Raw genomic sequence first — 18,353 nt, forward strand, 5'->3', positions numbered from 1 at the left:
CATCCCCCTTTTTAAATTTAATACATGTGCATGCATGTTTGACATTGCATTTTAATTTGTTTCTTACAATTAGTAGGTAATTAAAGATTTTATTTTGATGTTGTAAACTAGAAAGGATACAGAGAGGATAAGGATATTGCCAGGACTAGAGGGCTTGAGTTATGAGGACAGGCTGGGATTTTTCCCCCTGGAGTACAGGAGGCTGACTGGTGACCAGACAGAGGTTTTTAAAACTATGACGTGATAAGGTGAATAGCCAAGATTTTTTTGGGGGGAGGGGCAGGGGAGTCTAATAGTAGAGAGAATAGATTTCAGGTGAGAAGAGAAAGATTTTAAAAAGGACCGGAGATTAACTTTTTCACACTGAGGGTGGTGTGTGTATGGAATGAGCTGCCAGAGGAGCTGGTAGACTTGGATCCAATTACAACATTCAAAAGGAATGTGGTCAGGTACATGAATAGGAAAGATTTGAGAGGGATATGAGGCAATCACAAGCAAATGGGACGAATTCAGTTCAGGATACCTGATCAGCATGGAGTTGGATCAAAAAGGTCTGCTTTTCTGTTGTATAACTCTATTCTTAAAATTGACCTGTACTATGTTTTTAGCAGGTCGGTTAGCTCAACTGGCTTATTGGCTGATTGGTGATGCCAACAGCATGATCCAATTTCCCGCTCTTGTTAAAGTTACCATGAAAGGCTCCTCTTCTCAACCTCTCCCATTGCCCAAGGTGTGATGAGCCTCAAGTTAAACCACCAGTTATCTCTCTAATGAGAGTAGCCCAGCAGTCGAGGTTAGACTATGATAACTTTAGGAGGAAGTGAACACTGCAGGTGCTCAACATCAGAGTTGAAAGTGTGGTGCTGGAAAAGCATAACAGGTCAGGTAGCATCCAAGGAGCAGGAAAATCGATGTTTCGGACATAAGCCCCTCATTCCGGATGTTTTAACTGAAGCATGACAGCAACTTAAAAAGACCAAAAATATTTGTTACAATATTACGATATGAATAGTTGAAGAAATCACCAAATTTGAAGATAACAGCTGACATGCTAGAAGGGGCATTCGATAAAGCCTCAAAGATTTAACCATGGAACAAAGGAAAGGCAATTCCACTGCTCAGAATACAAGTAATATCAACTTGAATAACTTAGTGGGTGGCACAGTGGTTAGCACTGCTGCATCACAATGCCAGAGACCTGGGTTCAAATTCCGCCTCAAACTGTGTTGAGTTTGCACATTCTCCCAGTGTCTGCGCGGGTTTCCTTCGGGTGCTCCGGTTTCCTCCCACAGTCACAAAGATGTGCGGGTCAGGTGAATTGGCCATGCTAAATTGCCCGTAGTGTTAGATAAGGGGTAAATGTAGGGGTATGGGTGGGTTGCGCTTCAGCAGGTCAGTGTGGACTTGTTGGGCCGAAGGCCTGTTTCCATACTGTAAATAATCTAATCTAATCTTAATTGTAAAGGATACAGAAGGTGCAGAAATCTTAAAACGAATGCAGGTGATTATATTTTAAGGTAATTCATTGCAAGCCAACAAGACAGTTTTTTACTGCTACTGGTCACAAATTCAGAGAGATTTAGTGCTATTCTGAGAAAGCATATGGACAGGTAGAGCAAAAGGTCACCACACAATAGGAAACATTGGTTACGAAGGGTGTGAGGAGACTCACCAGGATGTTCTCTAAATTGAAACATTTTAGCTACAAAGACGGACTAAATATGCTTTTGAGCAGAGAAAGCCGAGAGAGGACCTGATTGAGATGTGTCAGATTATGAGGGGCTTGGACAGGCTGCTTAGGGAACAGCAGTGCCGTTTATTTGAATGGTCAATAACAAGGGGTAAAACTTTAAAAGGTGAGGGAGGTTTAGAGGGGATTTGAGGAAATTTTGTTTTGCCACTCAGAAGGTGGAGGGCATTCAGAATGTATGGCCTGGGAGAGCAATAAAAGCATGAAACCTCAACCTCTAAAAAGTATGTGGATGGGCACTTGAACCGTCTTAACGTTCAAGATTATGTGCCAAATGCCAGAAAGTGAGATTCGTGTGGACAGATCACTGCAGACTCAATGGGGCCAAAGAGCCTCTTCTGTGACGTACAATTGAGTGTCTATAAAAGACTGGACTCTGGAAAGGTCAATCTTACCAAGAATATCGTAACTTCGCAAAAGTGGACCAGATACACCGGCTTGAAAGTAAATCAATGTCAATGTCAGAGCAGTGAAAGACATTCAAGAGCAAAAGGAGAATACAAACTAAATATAATCTGACAAAGGGAAAGGGGTGGAACTCAAATCTGGATAACCCCATCACTCAACCACACAATGCAATGAATCTCGAAGATCACACAGAGTAAGTTCAAGTTTTAACAAGTTCATACTAAGAACTCATAGTTGTTGAAATCTTAGAGGAATATAAAATGTCCAGGAGTGAAATTATAAAGGTGTATGGAAAGTAAAGAGTGGGCATGAAAATACACGGGTGAGTATACCTGCAGAAAACCCAAAAGGTTTTATCTTCATAAACGCATAAAAAGCAAAAGAGAAAGAATAAGCCAAGAGAAGCTATGGCCAATAATTTCTACCTGTGGAGATAAAAGGCATGGGCAAGGCTCTTTGTGAATCCTTTGTGTTTGTTTTCATGAATCAAACAGATAAAGCAAACATTTTAGTTGACGAAGGACGTGTAATATCGGATGGGGTAAAAATGGCAGGGGGTGTTGAATTGGGAGGAGGAAATGTTTTGCTTTCTTAAAAGTCCATACATCACAAGGTCTGGATGAAATGCATCTCAACCTACCTAGGGGGAACAAGTAAAGAAATATCATAAATCATTTTCCAGTGTCCTCTGGCTAGCTATGGTGCTAAGCGGCTGCTAATATTAGAATGTTGTTGAAAAAGAGAGAAAGGATAAGCTGGGGAATTACAGGTCAGTCAGCCCAATCTCTGTGGTGGGAAAATTACTGAGCAAGATCTTGACAATGTAAATCATTTAGAAAGGCACAGATTAACAAAAGTCAGCATGGAATAGTTAGTCAGACACAGTCTTTTAACTGTACTGAATATTTTGCGGTATCACAAGGAAACATCAATGATGGCAGTGTGCTTGAAGTAGTCTACATAGATTTTAGCAACAGTTTTGACAAGGTTCCACATGGCAGACTAGTCAGAAAATCAAAAGCACATGGAATCCATGGAAAAGTGGAAAGTTGGATCCAAAAATAGCTCAGTGGCAGGAAGCAGAGAGTTATGGTTGACTGCTTTTTTGGGACTGGAAGGTTATTTGCTATGATCTCAATAGTGGGTTCCTTGCTGATCATATATTAATGATAGAATTAAATGTAGGCAGTGATTAAGAAGTGCTTAAGAGATGGTGCAAAAATTGACTATGATTAATAGTGAGGAAGGAGTTTAAAGATATCAACTAACTGATCAAGTAGGCACAAAAATTGTAAATTAAGTTGAGTCTGGAGAACTGTGCAGGTAATTTATTTCAGAAGGAAAAACAATACTAGATTGAGAATGCCCAGAAACAGACATACCTGGGAGCACATCTGTAGATCCCCTAAGATAGCAGAATAGGTTTTGGAGGAGGGGGGAAAGCAACATCGGATAGCTTCCTTCATCAGCCATAATTCGAAGTCACACGATATGTTACCAACAGGTTTATTTGAAATCGCAAAATATGAAATCACTGCTCCTTCATCAGTGAATATCGATTTTTTTTTTGTAATTATCTTTCTGCCTCAATTAATCATATCACAGGTTATCCCTTCCCTTGTTATTTAACTGTTGACACTTTACTCGCACCAAATGTTACTTCTGATCGCCTGCAAAGACGTGTTATGCAGCAGGTCTACAATCCACTCATACTATTTGTACTATCTTTTGACACTTAATTGCCTGGAATTATCTTGCAATTATCTCTAAATAATGTCTGCACAATCTCCTCCACTTCACCTGATGGAGCTGTGTTCTGAAAGCTTGTGATTTCAAATAGACTTATTGGATTATAACCTGGTGTTGTGTGACTTCTAACCTTGTTCGCCCCACTAGACAAAATCTCCACCGTCACCTCCATTTTATTGGACATGACCTAGACTGTAAGATTAGGGATGAAGAATGATTGGATAAACCAAAGATTATTTCTTGCTTAATTTGGAACATAGTTAAATCTACCTTTGGCTCCTAACTTGAAAAAACCCAGGTGTTTTATGCAGTGGATTGGAAGGACTAATTTCCATTATCATAAAAATTATTAACGAGGGGATAGAGACTTAAAATAATCAATAGAAAGCTATAGAGGAGTTGAGACGCAATGTTCTCCCTAAAACTGTATATTAAGTTGAATCTGGAGAAGTGTTTGAGAAGGAAAAACAATACCAGATTGAGAACGTACAGAAACAAACACCTTGGAACACATGCTATAGAGCCCTTAAGAAAGCAGAACAGGTAGTCAAGGTGGTTAAAAGGGTGGTGAGGGTTTGGAGATCTCTGCCTGAAAGGACTGTAAGCATCAAATACTGTCTTGGCATTTGAAGAACACTGGAGCACTTCAGATGGTATAACCTATTGAACTACATGCTAAGACCTAAGAGAAGGTATGAAACCAGGATATATAGAGTGGGAATGGACATGATGGACTCAACAGCCTCTTTCTGTTCTATAAATCTGATTCTATGTATTTGTCATGCTGGATTCAAGTTAGCCTCCTTAAAATGCTCTTAATTGTGAAAACAATTTCTGAATGACACTAACAATTAACGCAGCCCACTGAAAATTCTTTTGAAGTATCAACAGAAATTCTGCGTTTATGGATTAATTAAAAACAGATTACCCTGCTGAACTCTCAAAACTCCAAGATATATTACTCACCATCTCCTCGTCCTCAGCCAGGACCAAGTCGTATGCACTAAGAGCTACACAGAAGATGATAGCAGTAACACCCTCAAAGCAATGGATCCATTTCTTTCTCTCAGATCTCTGTCCACCGACATCAAACATCCTGCAGATGAAAAAAATCGAAATAACCGTTTAAACTTTCAAGTTATTGCTTGGGGACTGATCAATGTTTTAAAATATTATTGTAATCAAAAGGACTGATCCATTGCATGGACATTTATTCTGGCAGCTTGATATTTGTTCATTACATAAATTTTGATTAAGTTAGTGAGACAGCGGTATTTTAAATTTTGAACTATAACCTGCTGTGATCAAATCTTGTTTGACTGGAGAATCTGAAAATATATATATGGGATGTCAAGTCAAACTTCAAATTGCAAAATGAACTGTGAAACTTTACATTCGCAGGTAATGTTGACTGTATTACAGATTCTACTAGACAAAGACGACTTTAATTCAGACCTCCAGTCAAAGAATGAATGTTCACAGACCTTTACATTCTCTCAAATAGCTTAGTCATCAAAATAACCTTTACTACTATAAAGCAAGCACAGTGAACATTGGGTCAGCAGTGGTATTTCTTGGGTGATGCAAATGCTGAACATCAGTTCTCAACTACGTGATACAAACATCTCCCATGTGGTTTCATGTGGTTTGTTTGATAGTTCTATACACAAGGGCCCATCAAGCTGGGATAAATATTGTAGTCTTTCATCACATCATTGGTTCATTTGTCTCTATTTATTTTCACAATACAGCTGAGACACCAAATCCCGTGGAGTGAGAGTACTCAGTCATATTTGTTCAACCATTCATGGAGCATCTTTAAAGTAGCTAAACATCCCAGCACACTTAACTGTGAGTGAAACAATACTGAAAAAATGAGAATTGCCTGAATGTTTTGTAATTTGAAAGAAAAAAACGGGTTCAACAAAGAAGTAATACTCTGCATCGGACTTGATTTTGCACATGCGCCAGTGTAGAAGTTTGCAATATATACAGTTCTGGCTAAAGCTGGAAAATTGGAACTGCTATCTTGGTGCTGTTCCATTTATCAAAATGATCCGTGGAATATGGCAGTCATCCCATATACCCTTCTGGTGCTTCATTCAAGAAAACATTCATTGTTAATTCTGTGTGACATACTAACCCATTCTCTTCATGCAAGAGGTGTAGTCACTTGTTCGTGAGATCCTGTACAATCTGCCTTATTGTGGTGAACAAGAATAAAATGAACTGGGAAACCTCCCCTATTTATAAAAGCCTGGACACAAAACCAAAGTAGAGGTTCTGTTCTGACTGGCATGGTTTCCTGACATTAGGCTAATTTAACAGTGAGATTAATTCATGAGTTGATCATACAAAATCCCACCAGCAGCGATATTGATCAGAATATGAGTGCGACTTTTAAAACAATACTTTAGGCTATGACTTGGAGTTCCGCAATATGCTTGTGTTCCAATTTTCTTAGCCATGAGGATAATTCTTATTGGGAAGTCATTTCAACAACCCTCTGGGAGGACACTTCAAATAGCACTCTTTACGCATGAACCAAAGTACTAAGGTTCCCTGGTTCTAACCAGAAACACAGCCCAAGCCCAAACCTGTTCTCAGGCACATTCCTAGCCACACACTTTCCAGCTGCGCAGTGAGCAAAAGCTGAAAATCCAAATGGCGCAGGGCAATCAGACTAGGAACAGCACCTTCCAGGCACCTTGCTGCTGACTGACTAACTTTGGAATTTGGGACTAGCCTTATGATTCTACGGCAAACCGTATATTTACTGGATTGAAACATTCAGTCCATTGTGTCTGTACCAGCTCTTTGAGTAAATTATTTCTACGCCCAAATCAATACATTTATCATTACAGAAATGACACGTACTGGGAGGGGGTGGGTGGGTGGGTGATTGTCCCATTAAAAAAATGAGAACACAATACGTAAATGTCGTTACACATAAAGCGAACACAGACCAAAGGGACAGCATCACTTAGGCCAAGTGAGAGTTGAATTTTATCACCAGATACTTTCAAAAAGAAGAGTTACTAATAAATGTAGCTAAGATTATTTAGGTCTATTATTGTTATTGTACTACACTGCGCACAGGAGTTTAGGATCTTGTAAAATAAATCATGAATTGTGAAACAATCTCTCCCCTGTACCAGCTGGCTATATTGTAACAAGTACGGAACAAGATGTTACACGACCCTTCTGATCATGTGAAAGGGAGCTTCAGTGCTAAGCTCAGACAGTTAGAATGGTAAGCAGTATTGAAGAACATTGGAGCAACCAAGGAGTTCCAATGGACATAAAAACAGAAGGCGGAGGCCAACATATCAGAGGCATAAAGTTCAGACAGATTATCCTAGCTTGGGTGATGCTGTCAACATTAACTCAGTATGACTTATCATCCAACCCAGGTTATCTTCTGTGCTGATCAGATCTGTTACCCGGCCTTTTGCAAAATAATGCTTCTATCAGGCTTAAGCATTATGAATAGAATTGATGTTATTTCAAACAAACATATAAACTGTTAAGTTTTTATGACAAACAAATGACATCTGGTAGTGAAAGTCATCAGCAATTCAGTCTCTGCTGACATTCATAAACCTTTGAAGCTTCTGTCTTCATGCTCGTGATGTCATTAGGGCAACCGAATTAAATTACCAGCACAGACTGTCAGCCATCTATTGATCAGATAAAGGAGACTATCTTGGAAGACCGCACTGAAAAATAACACGCTCAGAATGAGCTGAATGGTCAGTTATTGCTAAAAGAGGACTAAAAGCAACGAACCATAGGAGCTGTCAGCATTTAAGGCGAGTCTTGACATTCCTATCAGAATACAATGAGGTTTTGTACTGGTGCAATTGATCCACACATTAACTTGGCACATCTACAGAACGCAACAGTACCTTCAACTTTAAGTCTGTTTTGTACACAAAATTCTAAATGTATTGTTAACTACTGCCTTTGGAGCCAAGTGAAAGATGCCTTAAGATATGAGCAAACTTTGTTTATCTACTTACATTCCACTAACTTTGTGCTTTCATGTCCATTAATTATTTTATTTCCTTCAAACAGCTTTAAATAGTTAAACATTTACACACAAACATGTTCCACGCAACTTTGACAATAGGATATTTCTCGGGAGTAGATTAGGTCTGTTGTCACTGCTGGGTGAATGTTCAGGAGCAATACCTTTCAAGGATTGAATTGGAAAGCACATGTATTTGCTTTTGATCCAGAGGTTTGATTTAACTGAGAGTAATAAGGTGACTGGGATAGTTGGGTGGGTGGGTTGGGGAGGTTGAGATCTCTCTTTCCTTTCATTGATGTCAAACCTGGCCAAGGTCATTGTTAGAACCTGATCTCAAGTAAACGACAATCAATCAATCAAGAAACATAACTTCTAACAGTCTTTCAGAAGTTAAGTAAGGCTGCCTGCAAGCACTGTATGAGCTGTCATTATATTTCAGGATCAGCAATGTGTAGCATTATTTCCATCAACACAAGCCGCAGTGTTCTCAAATTGTCATCCATAATTCCAACAAAACATGTGGAATGAAACAAGAATCTAAAAAAATGTTATTGTTTTACAGAACACAAACTTGGTGCAAATGGAATCTAGCATTTTATTTCTAATGACGGGTCACTCGACTGAAACATTAACGCTGATTTCTCTCCACAGATGCTGCCAGACCTGCGGAGCTTTTCCAGCAATTTCAATTTTTGCCCCAGCAATTTACTGACCAGGTTATATAGACCAAATGTTGACAAATCACAAATAAGGTATCCAATTTACAGTAGGACATCCCTCAAACCAGGTCACAGAGTTTCATTAAGCAATAACAGATGGGTGGGGACAGGGAAGAAATTACCAGAACATAAGATAGTGGGACAAAGAGGTCAATTCTTATTTTCCAATGTTTCAAAAGGATTTGAGGCATTTGTTTTTCACTCAGAGGTTGATGGGAATCTCATTGTGTCTTAAGAGTGGTAGAAGCAGAAGCTCTCACATTTTGGGAGTATTTTGATGTGCACTTGTAATGCCAAGGCATAAAAGGCTATCGGCCAAGCGCTGGACAAGAGGATTACAGCAAGAGATGTTTCTTCTGGTTTACTGCTGACTCGATGTTTAAAAGACTTTTTCTGTGCTACAGACTGCCATGACTTTAATAGAAAAAGTCACCAAGAAACACAGGGGCAAGATTTTATTAGCTTGAAGTGAGGGATGTTTAAGCATCTTTCTCTCACGATACTTAAAAAAAATCATCTAATTGAATTCTTCCATTGGATCTTTCTTCACTTTTAGTGTTATTTTCTCTATCACAAGTATAGCATGTTTCTTTCAGATATTTATTTAAATTGAATATAACAGCGCTGACCAGATACAAGGCACAAGTGAGGACTGCAGATGCTGGAATTCAGAGTTTAGATTAGAGTTGTGCTGGAAAAACAGAGCAGGTCAGGCAGCATCTGAGGAGCAGGAAAATCAATGTTTCGGGCAAAAGCCCTTCATCCTGCTCCTCGGATGCTGCTTGATCTGCTGTGCTTTTCCTGCACCACTCTAATGATAATTTGCCAAGGCTACCATTAATAGCACCTTCCAAATCTGCATCATTAATTATCAGAACAACAAGGGCAGGAGAAGCATGGGATTACCATCATCAATTGCATGAGACCATAAGAGGTAGGTACAGAAGTAGGCCATTCAGCCCATTGAGTCTACTCTGCCACTCAATGAGCTCATGACTGATCTGATAATCCTCAATTTGTTCCTGAATTTTCGCTATGATCTTTGATTCCCTTCATGATTAAAAATCTATCACAACCTTGAATACCAGTTTCTGTAGTAAAGAATTCCCCAGATTCTCTACCCTCAAAAGAAATTCTTCCTCACATGTCTTAAATGTGCGATTCCTTATTGAGATTATGCCCTCTGATGCTACAATCTTCCATAAGGGAGAAACAATCTCTTTGCATCTACCCTGTCAACTCTCCTAATAATCTTGTGCTTCAATAAAGTTGTTTCTGATTCTTCTACGTTCCAATGGGTATAGCTTCAATCTACTCAACCTATGCTCATAAGACAGTTCTGGTATCAGGCTCGTCGCTTTCTCTGGACTGCCTCCAATGCTAGTTTATCTTTCCTTAAGATAAGGGGCCCAAACTGTTCACAATATTCTAACTGTGATGGGACTAATGCCTTGTATAATTTTAGCACAACCCTCCTACTTCAATACTCCATTCATTTGAATGAAAGTCCAACATTCCATTAGTCTTCCCTATTAGCCAGTGAACTTGGATGCTACTGTTTTGTGTTTCATGGACAAGGATTCTCAAATCCTACTGTTCTGCAGCTTTCTACATTTAAATAATATCCAGCTCAAGTATTCTTCTTGCTAGAGTGCATAACCTCACATTTTCCTATATCATATTCCATCTACTAAGTTTTTGGCCACTCACTTAACCTGTCAATACCTCTCTACAATCTGAGTCATTCTCAGCACTTTCTTGCCTTGCCCACCTATTTTTGTGTCATCAGCAAAATTGACTATTCATATTTATCAGCCATGTCATTCAGATATCAATACATGCTCTCTTCTGAACCACACGCCATTTAGACTTGAAATTATACTGCATCATTTCATTATCACTGGCAATTAAGGATGGGCAATATATAGCCCAATTTGCCATCAACACACACCCTATCACAAATAATAAAAATGAATTAATTAGCTGTTAACAGTACATTACTTATTTGTGGGAGAAAGCAGAAAATAAAAGCTAATAATGAATGAAATTGCCATGAACAGATATTTACCATAGTTAAAGATCACAACTGGTCTCAATAACATTATGTCTCCCCGAATGTAATGTAGATTAGGGATAGGAGTGATAAGAGAGCATAAAGCACAACATTAATAATAAAGACTGAATGTTCTTAGTTTAATTTCCCAGAAACCAGAAGCAGATGGCTAGATTACATCATAGGTTGGGTGCGACAGGAATATTACAGTAAAAATGAGTTAAATACAGGAGCTCTGCTTATCAATAGTACTTCTCACTGTGAAGGCAACTGCCACGGCCAGGCATTTGTTTAAGTTAATGGCACGTTGATTTTCAGTAGCACTTCTTACATGTAGAGGATGTCTTGGAGCTTTGATGAGCAATAGGAAAATACAAATCAGGGTGACAAAGGAAAAACTACAAATGCATCTAAGCTAATGTACATTTCACCAATGCTCAGTAGCAGCAGTGTGTACTATCTATAAGATCCGCTGCAGAAAGGCTGCTCTGACACCACAGCATCTAGAAGGGCAGGGACAGAAAATAGATGGTAAATCATCACATGCAAATTCTCCTCCAAGTACTCTCAATTCTGACTTGGAAATATACCCATTGCTCCTCAACCTTCATTGGGTCAAACTCCTACAACCTCCTCCACAATGGCATTGTTGATTTACCTGCACCAAATGGACTGCAGTGGTTCAAGGTGACAACTCACCACCATCTTCTCCAGGGCAACTGGAACAGTCAATAAATGCTGCGTCAGCCAGCGATGCCCACATCCCATGACTGGGGAAAAACCTGGCAGTCCTTGGAAATAGGTGGTTGTGAAAGAGGAGCTTTACTTACAATATCCAAATTTGATAGAACAAATTTGGTCAATTTCTTACAAACTGCAGTGAGATCTTCGAAGAAAGCATACAAAAAGGTAAGAGACTATGATAAAAGTATGTTTGAGAAGCTCATGTTAATGGATAATCTATTGCATACTTCCCCCACATCAACACTGGGAGACAGTTTTAAAATCCTTTATGCATCATGAGTTCAAGAATACGCAAGACAGCTCAAGCTAAGCATAAAAAGATAGTGTCAACCATGACAGCCAGTGAAAATTCAGTGCAGAATTAAAGAGAGGTCTGGGTTATGGACATAAAACTTTTTACTGTTAACCTATTTTCAATTGCGCAACAACTATCTGCCAAATTCATCAACTATAATGTTGCATATAACATATCTTTCTCTAAAAAAACTATTATGGGTGAACAGTTTCTAATTACAAGACAACTAGAAAACTCATGGGACAGGATTAGTCAAATAACAACAATAAATTAGACAATGATTATTTAATATAAATAACCTCCTGTTACACATTAAATGTTAATTGCACGTTAATTGTGCTTAATGGCATGCAGGTGGTGTGCATTAACTACAAATCCATTTATACTTCTTTAAACAGGAATGAACCCAATTGTGGTTCTCAGATTGGAAGATGAATTTACGAAAGCATGTAAAGATTGCAAAAGGTAGCACTGGAGCCAATCAGGCTTTCTAGAATGGAACATGAATGAACAGCATTTAGGTTTTAGAAAAATTTAGAATTCAAGGGTGTCAGTACATAGAATTCTGAATAAAAACAAAGTAAATTTGAAGGTAGATGTACCAATAAATGCACTATTCCTTTGCTGAACATACTAATTTTAGTTATGTAGATAGATTAGAGAAGAATGATTGTCTTACTAAGAGATGCTTGAGAAATACTGCGATGTTCAAAATCATCGTCTAAACAGAGTGGCAGGGGGAAGACTCTCTCTCTCGGAAGGGTTAAGAATCAGAAGATACCAGTATGACTTTTAGGAAAAATTAACAACACGACATGGTGGCTCAGTGGTTAGCACTGCTGCTTTACAGTGCCAGAGACCAGGTTCAATTCCCGCCTCGGGAAACTGTCTGTGTGGAGTTTGCACATTCTCCCAGTATCTGCGTGGGTTTCCTCTAGGTGCTCCGGTTTCCTCCCACAGTCCAAAAAAAAAGGCGCAGGTGAGGTGAATTGGCCATGCTAAATTGCCCGTAGTAAATTTAGTGCTAGGTGCATTAGTCAGGGGTAAACGTAGGAGAATGGGTCTGGATAGGTTGGTCTTCGGAGATTCAATGTGGACTTGTTGGGCCAAAGGGCCTGTTTCCACACTAAGTAATCTAATCTAAGAACATGGTGTAAAACTTCTTCATGCAAGGAAAGCAGAAGGCCAGTAGTAACACAATGGATCAATTAGCCTCCTCCTATGCTGTAAATATATATGAATCAGATCCATGTGCAACAGCAACTCTTCAGTACCCAAGGAAACCTGGGTGACAAAGGAACGTTAGCACACAGTTCAAAGACAAATTCACAGACAGTCATTGAGAAGCATACACTGACATATCCTTGACCCTTGAGGACCTTGCAAAGTTCTGCTGCAGCTCTAATCTTGCTCTGTTCTTTCAATTCCTTGATTTTGTTGTAATTTTCCAAATCCAGGTTCAGGTTCCTCCACACGACTTGCTACAGTATCAAAGTGGCAAACGACATTCAATGTGACTATGACAAAGGTAACCTTGCCCTGTCTACAGGCTTTGACCTGGTATTCCACACCTTTTCCCCTCATCATCCAGGCGGGTGAGACTGCTCTCACCTGGTTCCAAATTTCTCCTTAGGATTCACCCATTCAGCCTCAACTTCTCACATACATGCTTTTCCATTGCATCATCATCCAAAAAGTTGGTAATTTTCACATGTACAGCGTGAAAATATCTCCACTAGTTCAGCAGGTGGTGCAAATCAGAAGTGCACTGCCTGGGAAAGCAGTGGAGGCTGGAGACTTTACAACCTTTAAAAAAAATAGGATGAGTAATTTAGATATAACATTCACAGAAGGGTCTGTTTCCATGCTTTATGGCTCTGTGATATGATTCAATCCCAGGAAATTGGAATTAGCGCACTTTTAGTGGTTGTTACATCAGTGCAAACTTGATGGGCCAAAGGGCTGTTTCTGTGCTCTACGAATCTACAAGCCATCTCTTTTGTTTTTAGTTAAGTAAGTGGATTTTTATTGCAACATATCCTCTTTGAATTATTGCAACAAGGTCTGGCCTATTAGTTCATTGAAATTCACTTAGAGTCAGAGATGTATAGCATGGAAACAGACCCTTCGGTCCAACTCATCCATGCTGACCAGCTATCCCAATCCAATCCAATCCCACCTGACAGCACCCAGCCCATATCACTCCAAACCCTTCCTATTCATATACCCATCCAAATGCCTTTAAAACATTGCAATTGTACTCACCTCCACCACTTCTTCTGGCAGCTCATTCCATATACGTGCCCCATAGGTCTCTTATCTTTCCTCTCACCCTAAATCTATGCCCTCTAGTTCTGGACTCCCCAATAAGGTCACCCCTCAGCCTCCGATACTGCAGGGAAAACAGCCCCAGCCTGTTCAGCCTCTCCCTGTAGTTCAAATCTTCCAATCCTGGCAACATCCTTCTAAATCTTTTCTGAACCCTTTCAAGTTTCACAACATTTTTCCGATAGGAAGGAGACCAGATTAGCATGCAATACTCCAAAAGTGGCCTAACCAATGTCCTGTTCAGCCACAACATGACCTCCCAACTCCTGTAACGCAATACTCTGACCAATAAAGGGAAGCATACCTTCTTCACTATCCTAACTACCTGCCACTCTACTTTCAAGTAGCTATGAACCTGAACTCCAAGGTCTCTTTGTTCAGCAACACTGTCTAGGACCTTACCATTAAGTATATAAATCCTGCTAAGATTGGTTTTCCCAAAATGCAGCACCTAGCATTTATCCAAAATCAAACTGCATCTGCCACTCCTCAGCCCATTGCCTCATCAAGATCCCCTTGTAATTGGAGGTAACCTTCTTCACTGTCCACTACACCTCCAATTTTGGTGTCATCTGCAAACATACTAACTATACATCTTATGCTCACATCCAAATCATTCACTTCCATACATTGTTTGAAAAATTAGTTCAAGAACGCGTTTCAATTTGAAATATGAAATATTAAAAAATGGAGAAAGAAATCTCCCAAATCTGCAAAATATTTTCTTATACTTTATATCTCAGTGCAGATTTTACAAATAGTAACCACCTGTTGTGGTTGATATGAAATACACAGAATAGATGTTGTGCATTCTCTAAACATCACGAAAATATATCTTGTGGAGGGCTTCTGGTTCTAATTTTTAAATAACAAAACTAGTAAGCTATGGACTTTATTGCTCCTCTCTCAATTCTTCCATTAAATTATCACATTGTTTGTCCAGCCTGGATAATATCCAGGACTGAATGAGCAGAAATTTCCTCAAATTATGTTTGCCCTTGATACAGACTTTGTTCCCTAACTACCAAATTAATCGTATTTTCTGGCAACTATTAGAGGGTGAACCAGTATTGCAAACTCAGTGTTGTATTTGACGCTAACATAAGCTTCACACCACACATTCGTGCTTTCATAATCTGCCAACTTTCATGTGTTTACCATCGCCTGACTCTGCATCGCCTGACTCTGCATCTCCTTCAACTCACCTGCTGCTGAAACACTCATCCAGGCCTTCGCCACCTGTCAACTTGACGATCCAGTCTTCTCACAATTGACCTCCCATGCTGCATCTACCAATCTGAAGTCATCCAAAAGTCTGCTACCCACGTCCTTGTTGACCACATGCCCCAATCACCTACATTACCCCTTGATTAAACAACGTTGATTTTAAAATGTCATCCTTGTTTTTAAATACCACTGTAGGTCACCCGTCTGTACAATCACTTTCAACCAAATCATCTTCACTCCTAATTATAGCTCAAGTTAACCTTAGACTGAAGCCCCACAAGCACCTCAGATGTTAAACACACCACGACTGATGACCATACCTTCAGATTCTTATATTTCTAAACTGGTCCTAGCTCTACCCATTTTTCATCCTTTAAGACATTCAATAAAACCTCTCTCTCTTTGATCAAGCCACTAGCCATCAACTCTAAATATCTTGCTGAGATATTTGTATCAACAATAGTCACAGGTGAGGTGCCCGAAGACTGGAGGCTGGCTAACGTGGTGCCACTGTTTAAGAAGGGTGGTGAGGACAAACCAGGGAACTAGAGACCGGTGAGCCTGACATCGATGGTGGCCAAGTTGTTGGAGGGAGGGACAGGATGTACATGTATTTGGAAAGGCGAGGACTGATTAGGGATAGTCAACATGGCTTTGCGTGTGGGAAATCGTGTCTCACAAACTTGAATGAGTTTTTTGAGGAAGTAACAAAGAAGATTGAAGAGGGCAGAGCGCTAGATGTGATCTATATGGCCTTTATAAGGAGTTCACACGGTTGCCCATGGGAGACTGATTAGCAAGGTTAGATCTCACGAAATACAGGGAGAACTAGCCATTTGAAGACAGAACTGGCTCAAAGTTAGAAAACAGAGGGTGGTGGTGGAGGGTTGTTTTTCAGACTGGAGGCCTGTGACCAGTGGAGTGCCACAAGGATCAGTGCTGAGTCCTCTACTTTTTGTGATTTACATAAATGATTTGGATGCGAACATAAAAGGTACAGTTAGTAAGTTTGCAGATGACACCTTAACAGGAGGTGTAGTGGACAGCGAAGAGGGTTACCTCAGATTACAACAGGATCTGGACCAGATGGGCCAATGGGCTGAGAAGTGGCAGATGGAGTTTAATTCAGACAAATGTGAGGTGATGCATTTTGGGAAAGCAAATCTTAGCAGGACTTATACGCTTAATGGTAAGGTCCGAGGGAGTGTTGCTGAACAAAGAGAGCTTGAAGTGCAGGTTCAGAGCTCCTTGAAAGTGGAGTCGGAGGTAGATACAATAATCAAGATGGCATTTGGTATGCTTTCCTTTATTGGTCAGGATATTGAGTACAGGAGTTGAGAGGTCATGTTGCGGCTGTACAGGACATTGGTTAGGCCACTTGAAAGGGTTCAGAACAAATTTACAAGGATGTTGCCAGGTCTGAGCTGCAGGGAGAGGCTGAACAGACTGGAGATATTTTCCCTGAAGCGTCTAAGGCTAAGGGGCGACCTTACAGAGGTTTACAAAATTATGAGGGGAATGGATAGGATAAATAGACAAAGTCTTTTCCCTGGGGTCAGGGAGTCCAGAACTAGAGGGCATAAGTTTAGGGTGAGAAGGGAAAGATATAAAAGAGACCCAAGGGGCAATGTTTCCACACATAGGGTGGTACATGTATGGAATGAGCTGCCAGAGGAAGTGGTGGAGGCTGGTACAATTGCAACATTTAAGAAGCATTTGGATGTGTATATGAATAGGAAGGGTTTGGAGGGATATCGGCCAGGTGCTAGATTGGGCTGGGATATCTGGTTGGCATGGACAAGTTGTACATCTCTATGACTCTATTACTTATATGCCAGGTGTCAAACTTTGCTTTCAAACACTCCCAGCAACAGCCATGACAACTGTGTTGTCCAATTCTCAATTCAGGGCAAATTCTGGAATCCTTCTTCTAAGAATTAGTGTTACTTGAGCCAAAATCAATCTTCAGGTTTGCTTTGAGCATATGCACAGAGAGTAATATAAGGAGAAGAATAAAACTAAATCAGAGAGTGACTGAGAAATCCTGGATCTGACTGACTTCTGGAATAAACAGAGTTCAGAACATTTCAGCATTCACATTTTTATAAATTAAGGATTTTAAATGCCAAGCAGGACAAATGGATCTGGAAATTAATAAGTCAACTGAAAAACATTTTAGTCTTCATTTACATTTATAGTTTGTATTAAGTTGGGGGAGTACCATTCTTCAACATTGTGCTTCCTCCAACCTGAGCTTCATCAAAACAGACATATTTGTTATCAAACTGTAGCCCAAAAGATAGGAAGTCACATGTTAGATGACAAAGTAGCAGCACTCCAAAAGCTGGTGATTTCAAATACACCTGTTGGACCGTAACTTGGTATTGTGGGACTTCCTTTGTTCTGGGCCACCCCAGTCCAACACTGGCACCCCCACATCATGGTCAAAAGAGAGAGTCCACTGGCAAGGATTAAAGGCAGATAGAATCTGAATCTCAATATTGAAGGACACTCACCTTCATTAGTAATTCTATTCATTTTCATCCATACTGTTCTTTCATTACACCAAAATATTTTTGTCCCTTTTAAACCACACCCATCCTACACGCAGAGGTCCCCAATATAGCCAGGTATTAATGAAGCTAGATAAAGCAGTATTGATTTTGTAGACTATTTTACTGACTGCTGCAAATTCACTTTGAAGTAAGCTGATCAGTGCCTAGAACTACTGGCCGCAGGGATTCATTTTGCCTCAATGAGTTCCTGAATCTCAAATTCCAAGAACCCCATGCTGGGGTGAATAATGGAGTCCAGCCATCTCGGACAAGTACAATAACAATCAAGTTACTGAAATTGATCATGCGTTCCATATAACCTGGCACACAGCCATCACTGCATTCATGACTTAAAGTAGAAAGTTAACCTTCGATTCATTTCCCAGGCAGACTCAAATGGAGCTATGTCCATTTAAACTGTTCTTCAAATAGTACAGAGGTGGTGTGCACCTTCTGATACATGTATGTGTGTATGCCAGCTGGTGTTGGTCA

The 18,353-nt window shown here is 39.9% G+C and overlaps 1 protein-coding gene across 1 annotated transcript in view; it reads right to left on the reverse strand.

The window, feature by feature from the left end:
* The window catches only part of LOC132822263 (guanine nucleotide-binding protein G(i) subunit alpha-2), a 249,390-nt gene that overhangs the window by 24,868 nt on the left and 206,169 nt on the right, over positions 1-18,353 (reverse strand). The window contains exon 6 of the mRNA XM_060835406.1: positions 4,874-5,003. Coding sequence (XP_060691389.1) covers positions 4,874-5,003 — 130 coding nt within the window. The remainder of the gene's footprint in view (positions 1-4,873; positions 5,004-18,353) is intronic.

This window comes from Hemiscyllium ocellatum, chromosome 14 (assembly GCF_020745735.1).
Source record: "Hemiscyllium ocellatum isolate sHemOce1 chromosome 14, sHemOce1.pat.X.cur, whole genome shotgun sequence".
Lineage (NCBI taxonomy): Eukaryota > Metazoa > Chordata > Chondrichthyes > Orectolobiformes > Hemiscylliidae > Hemiscyllium > Hemiscyllium ocellatum.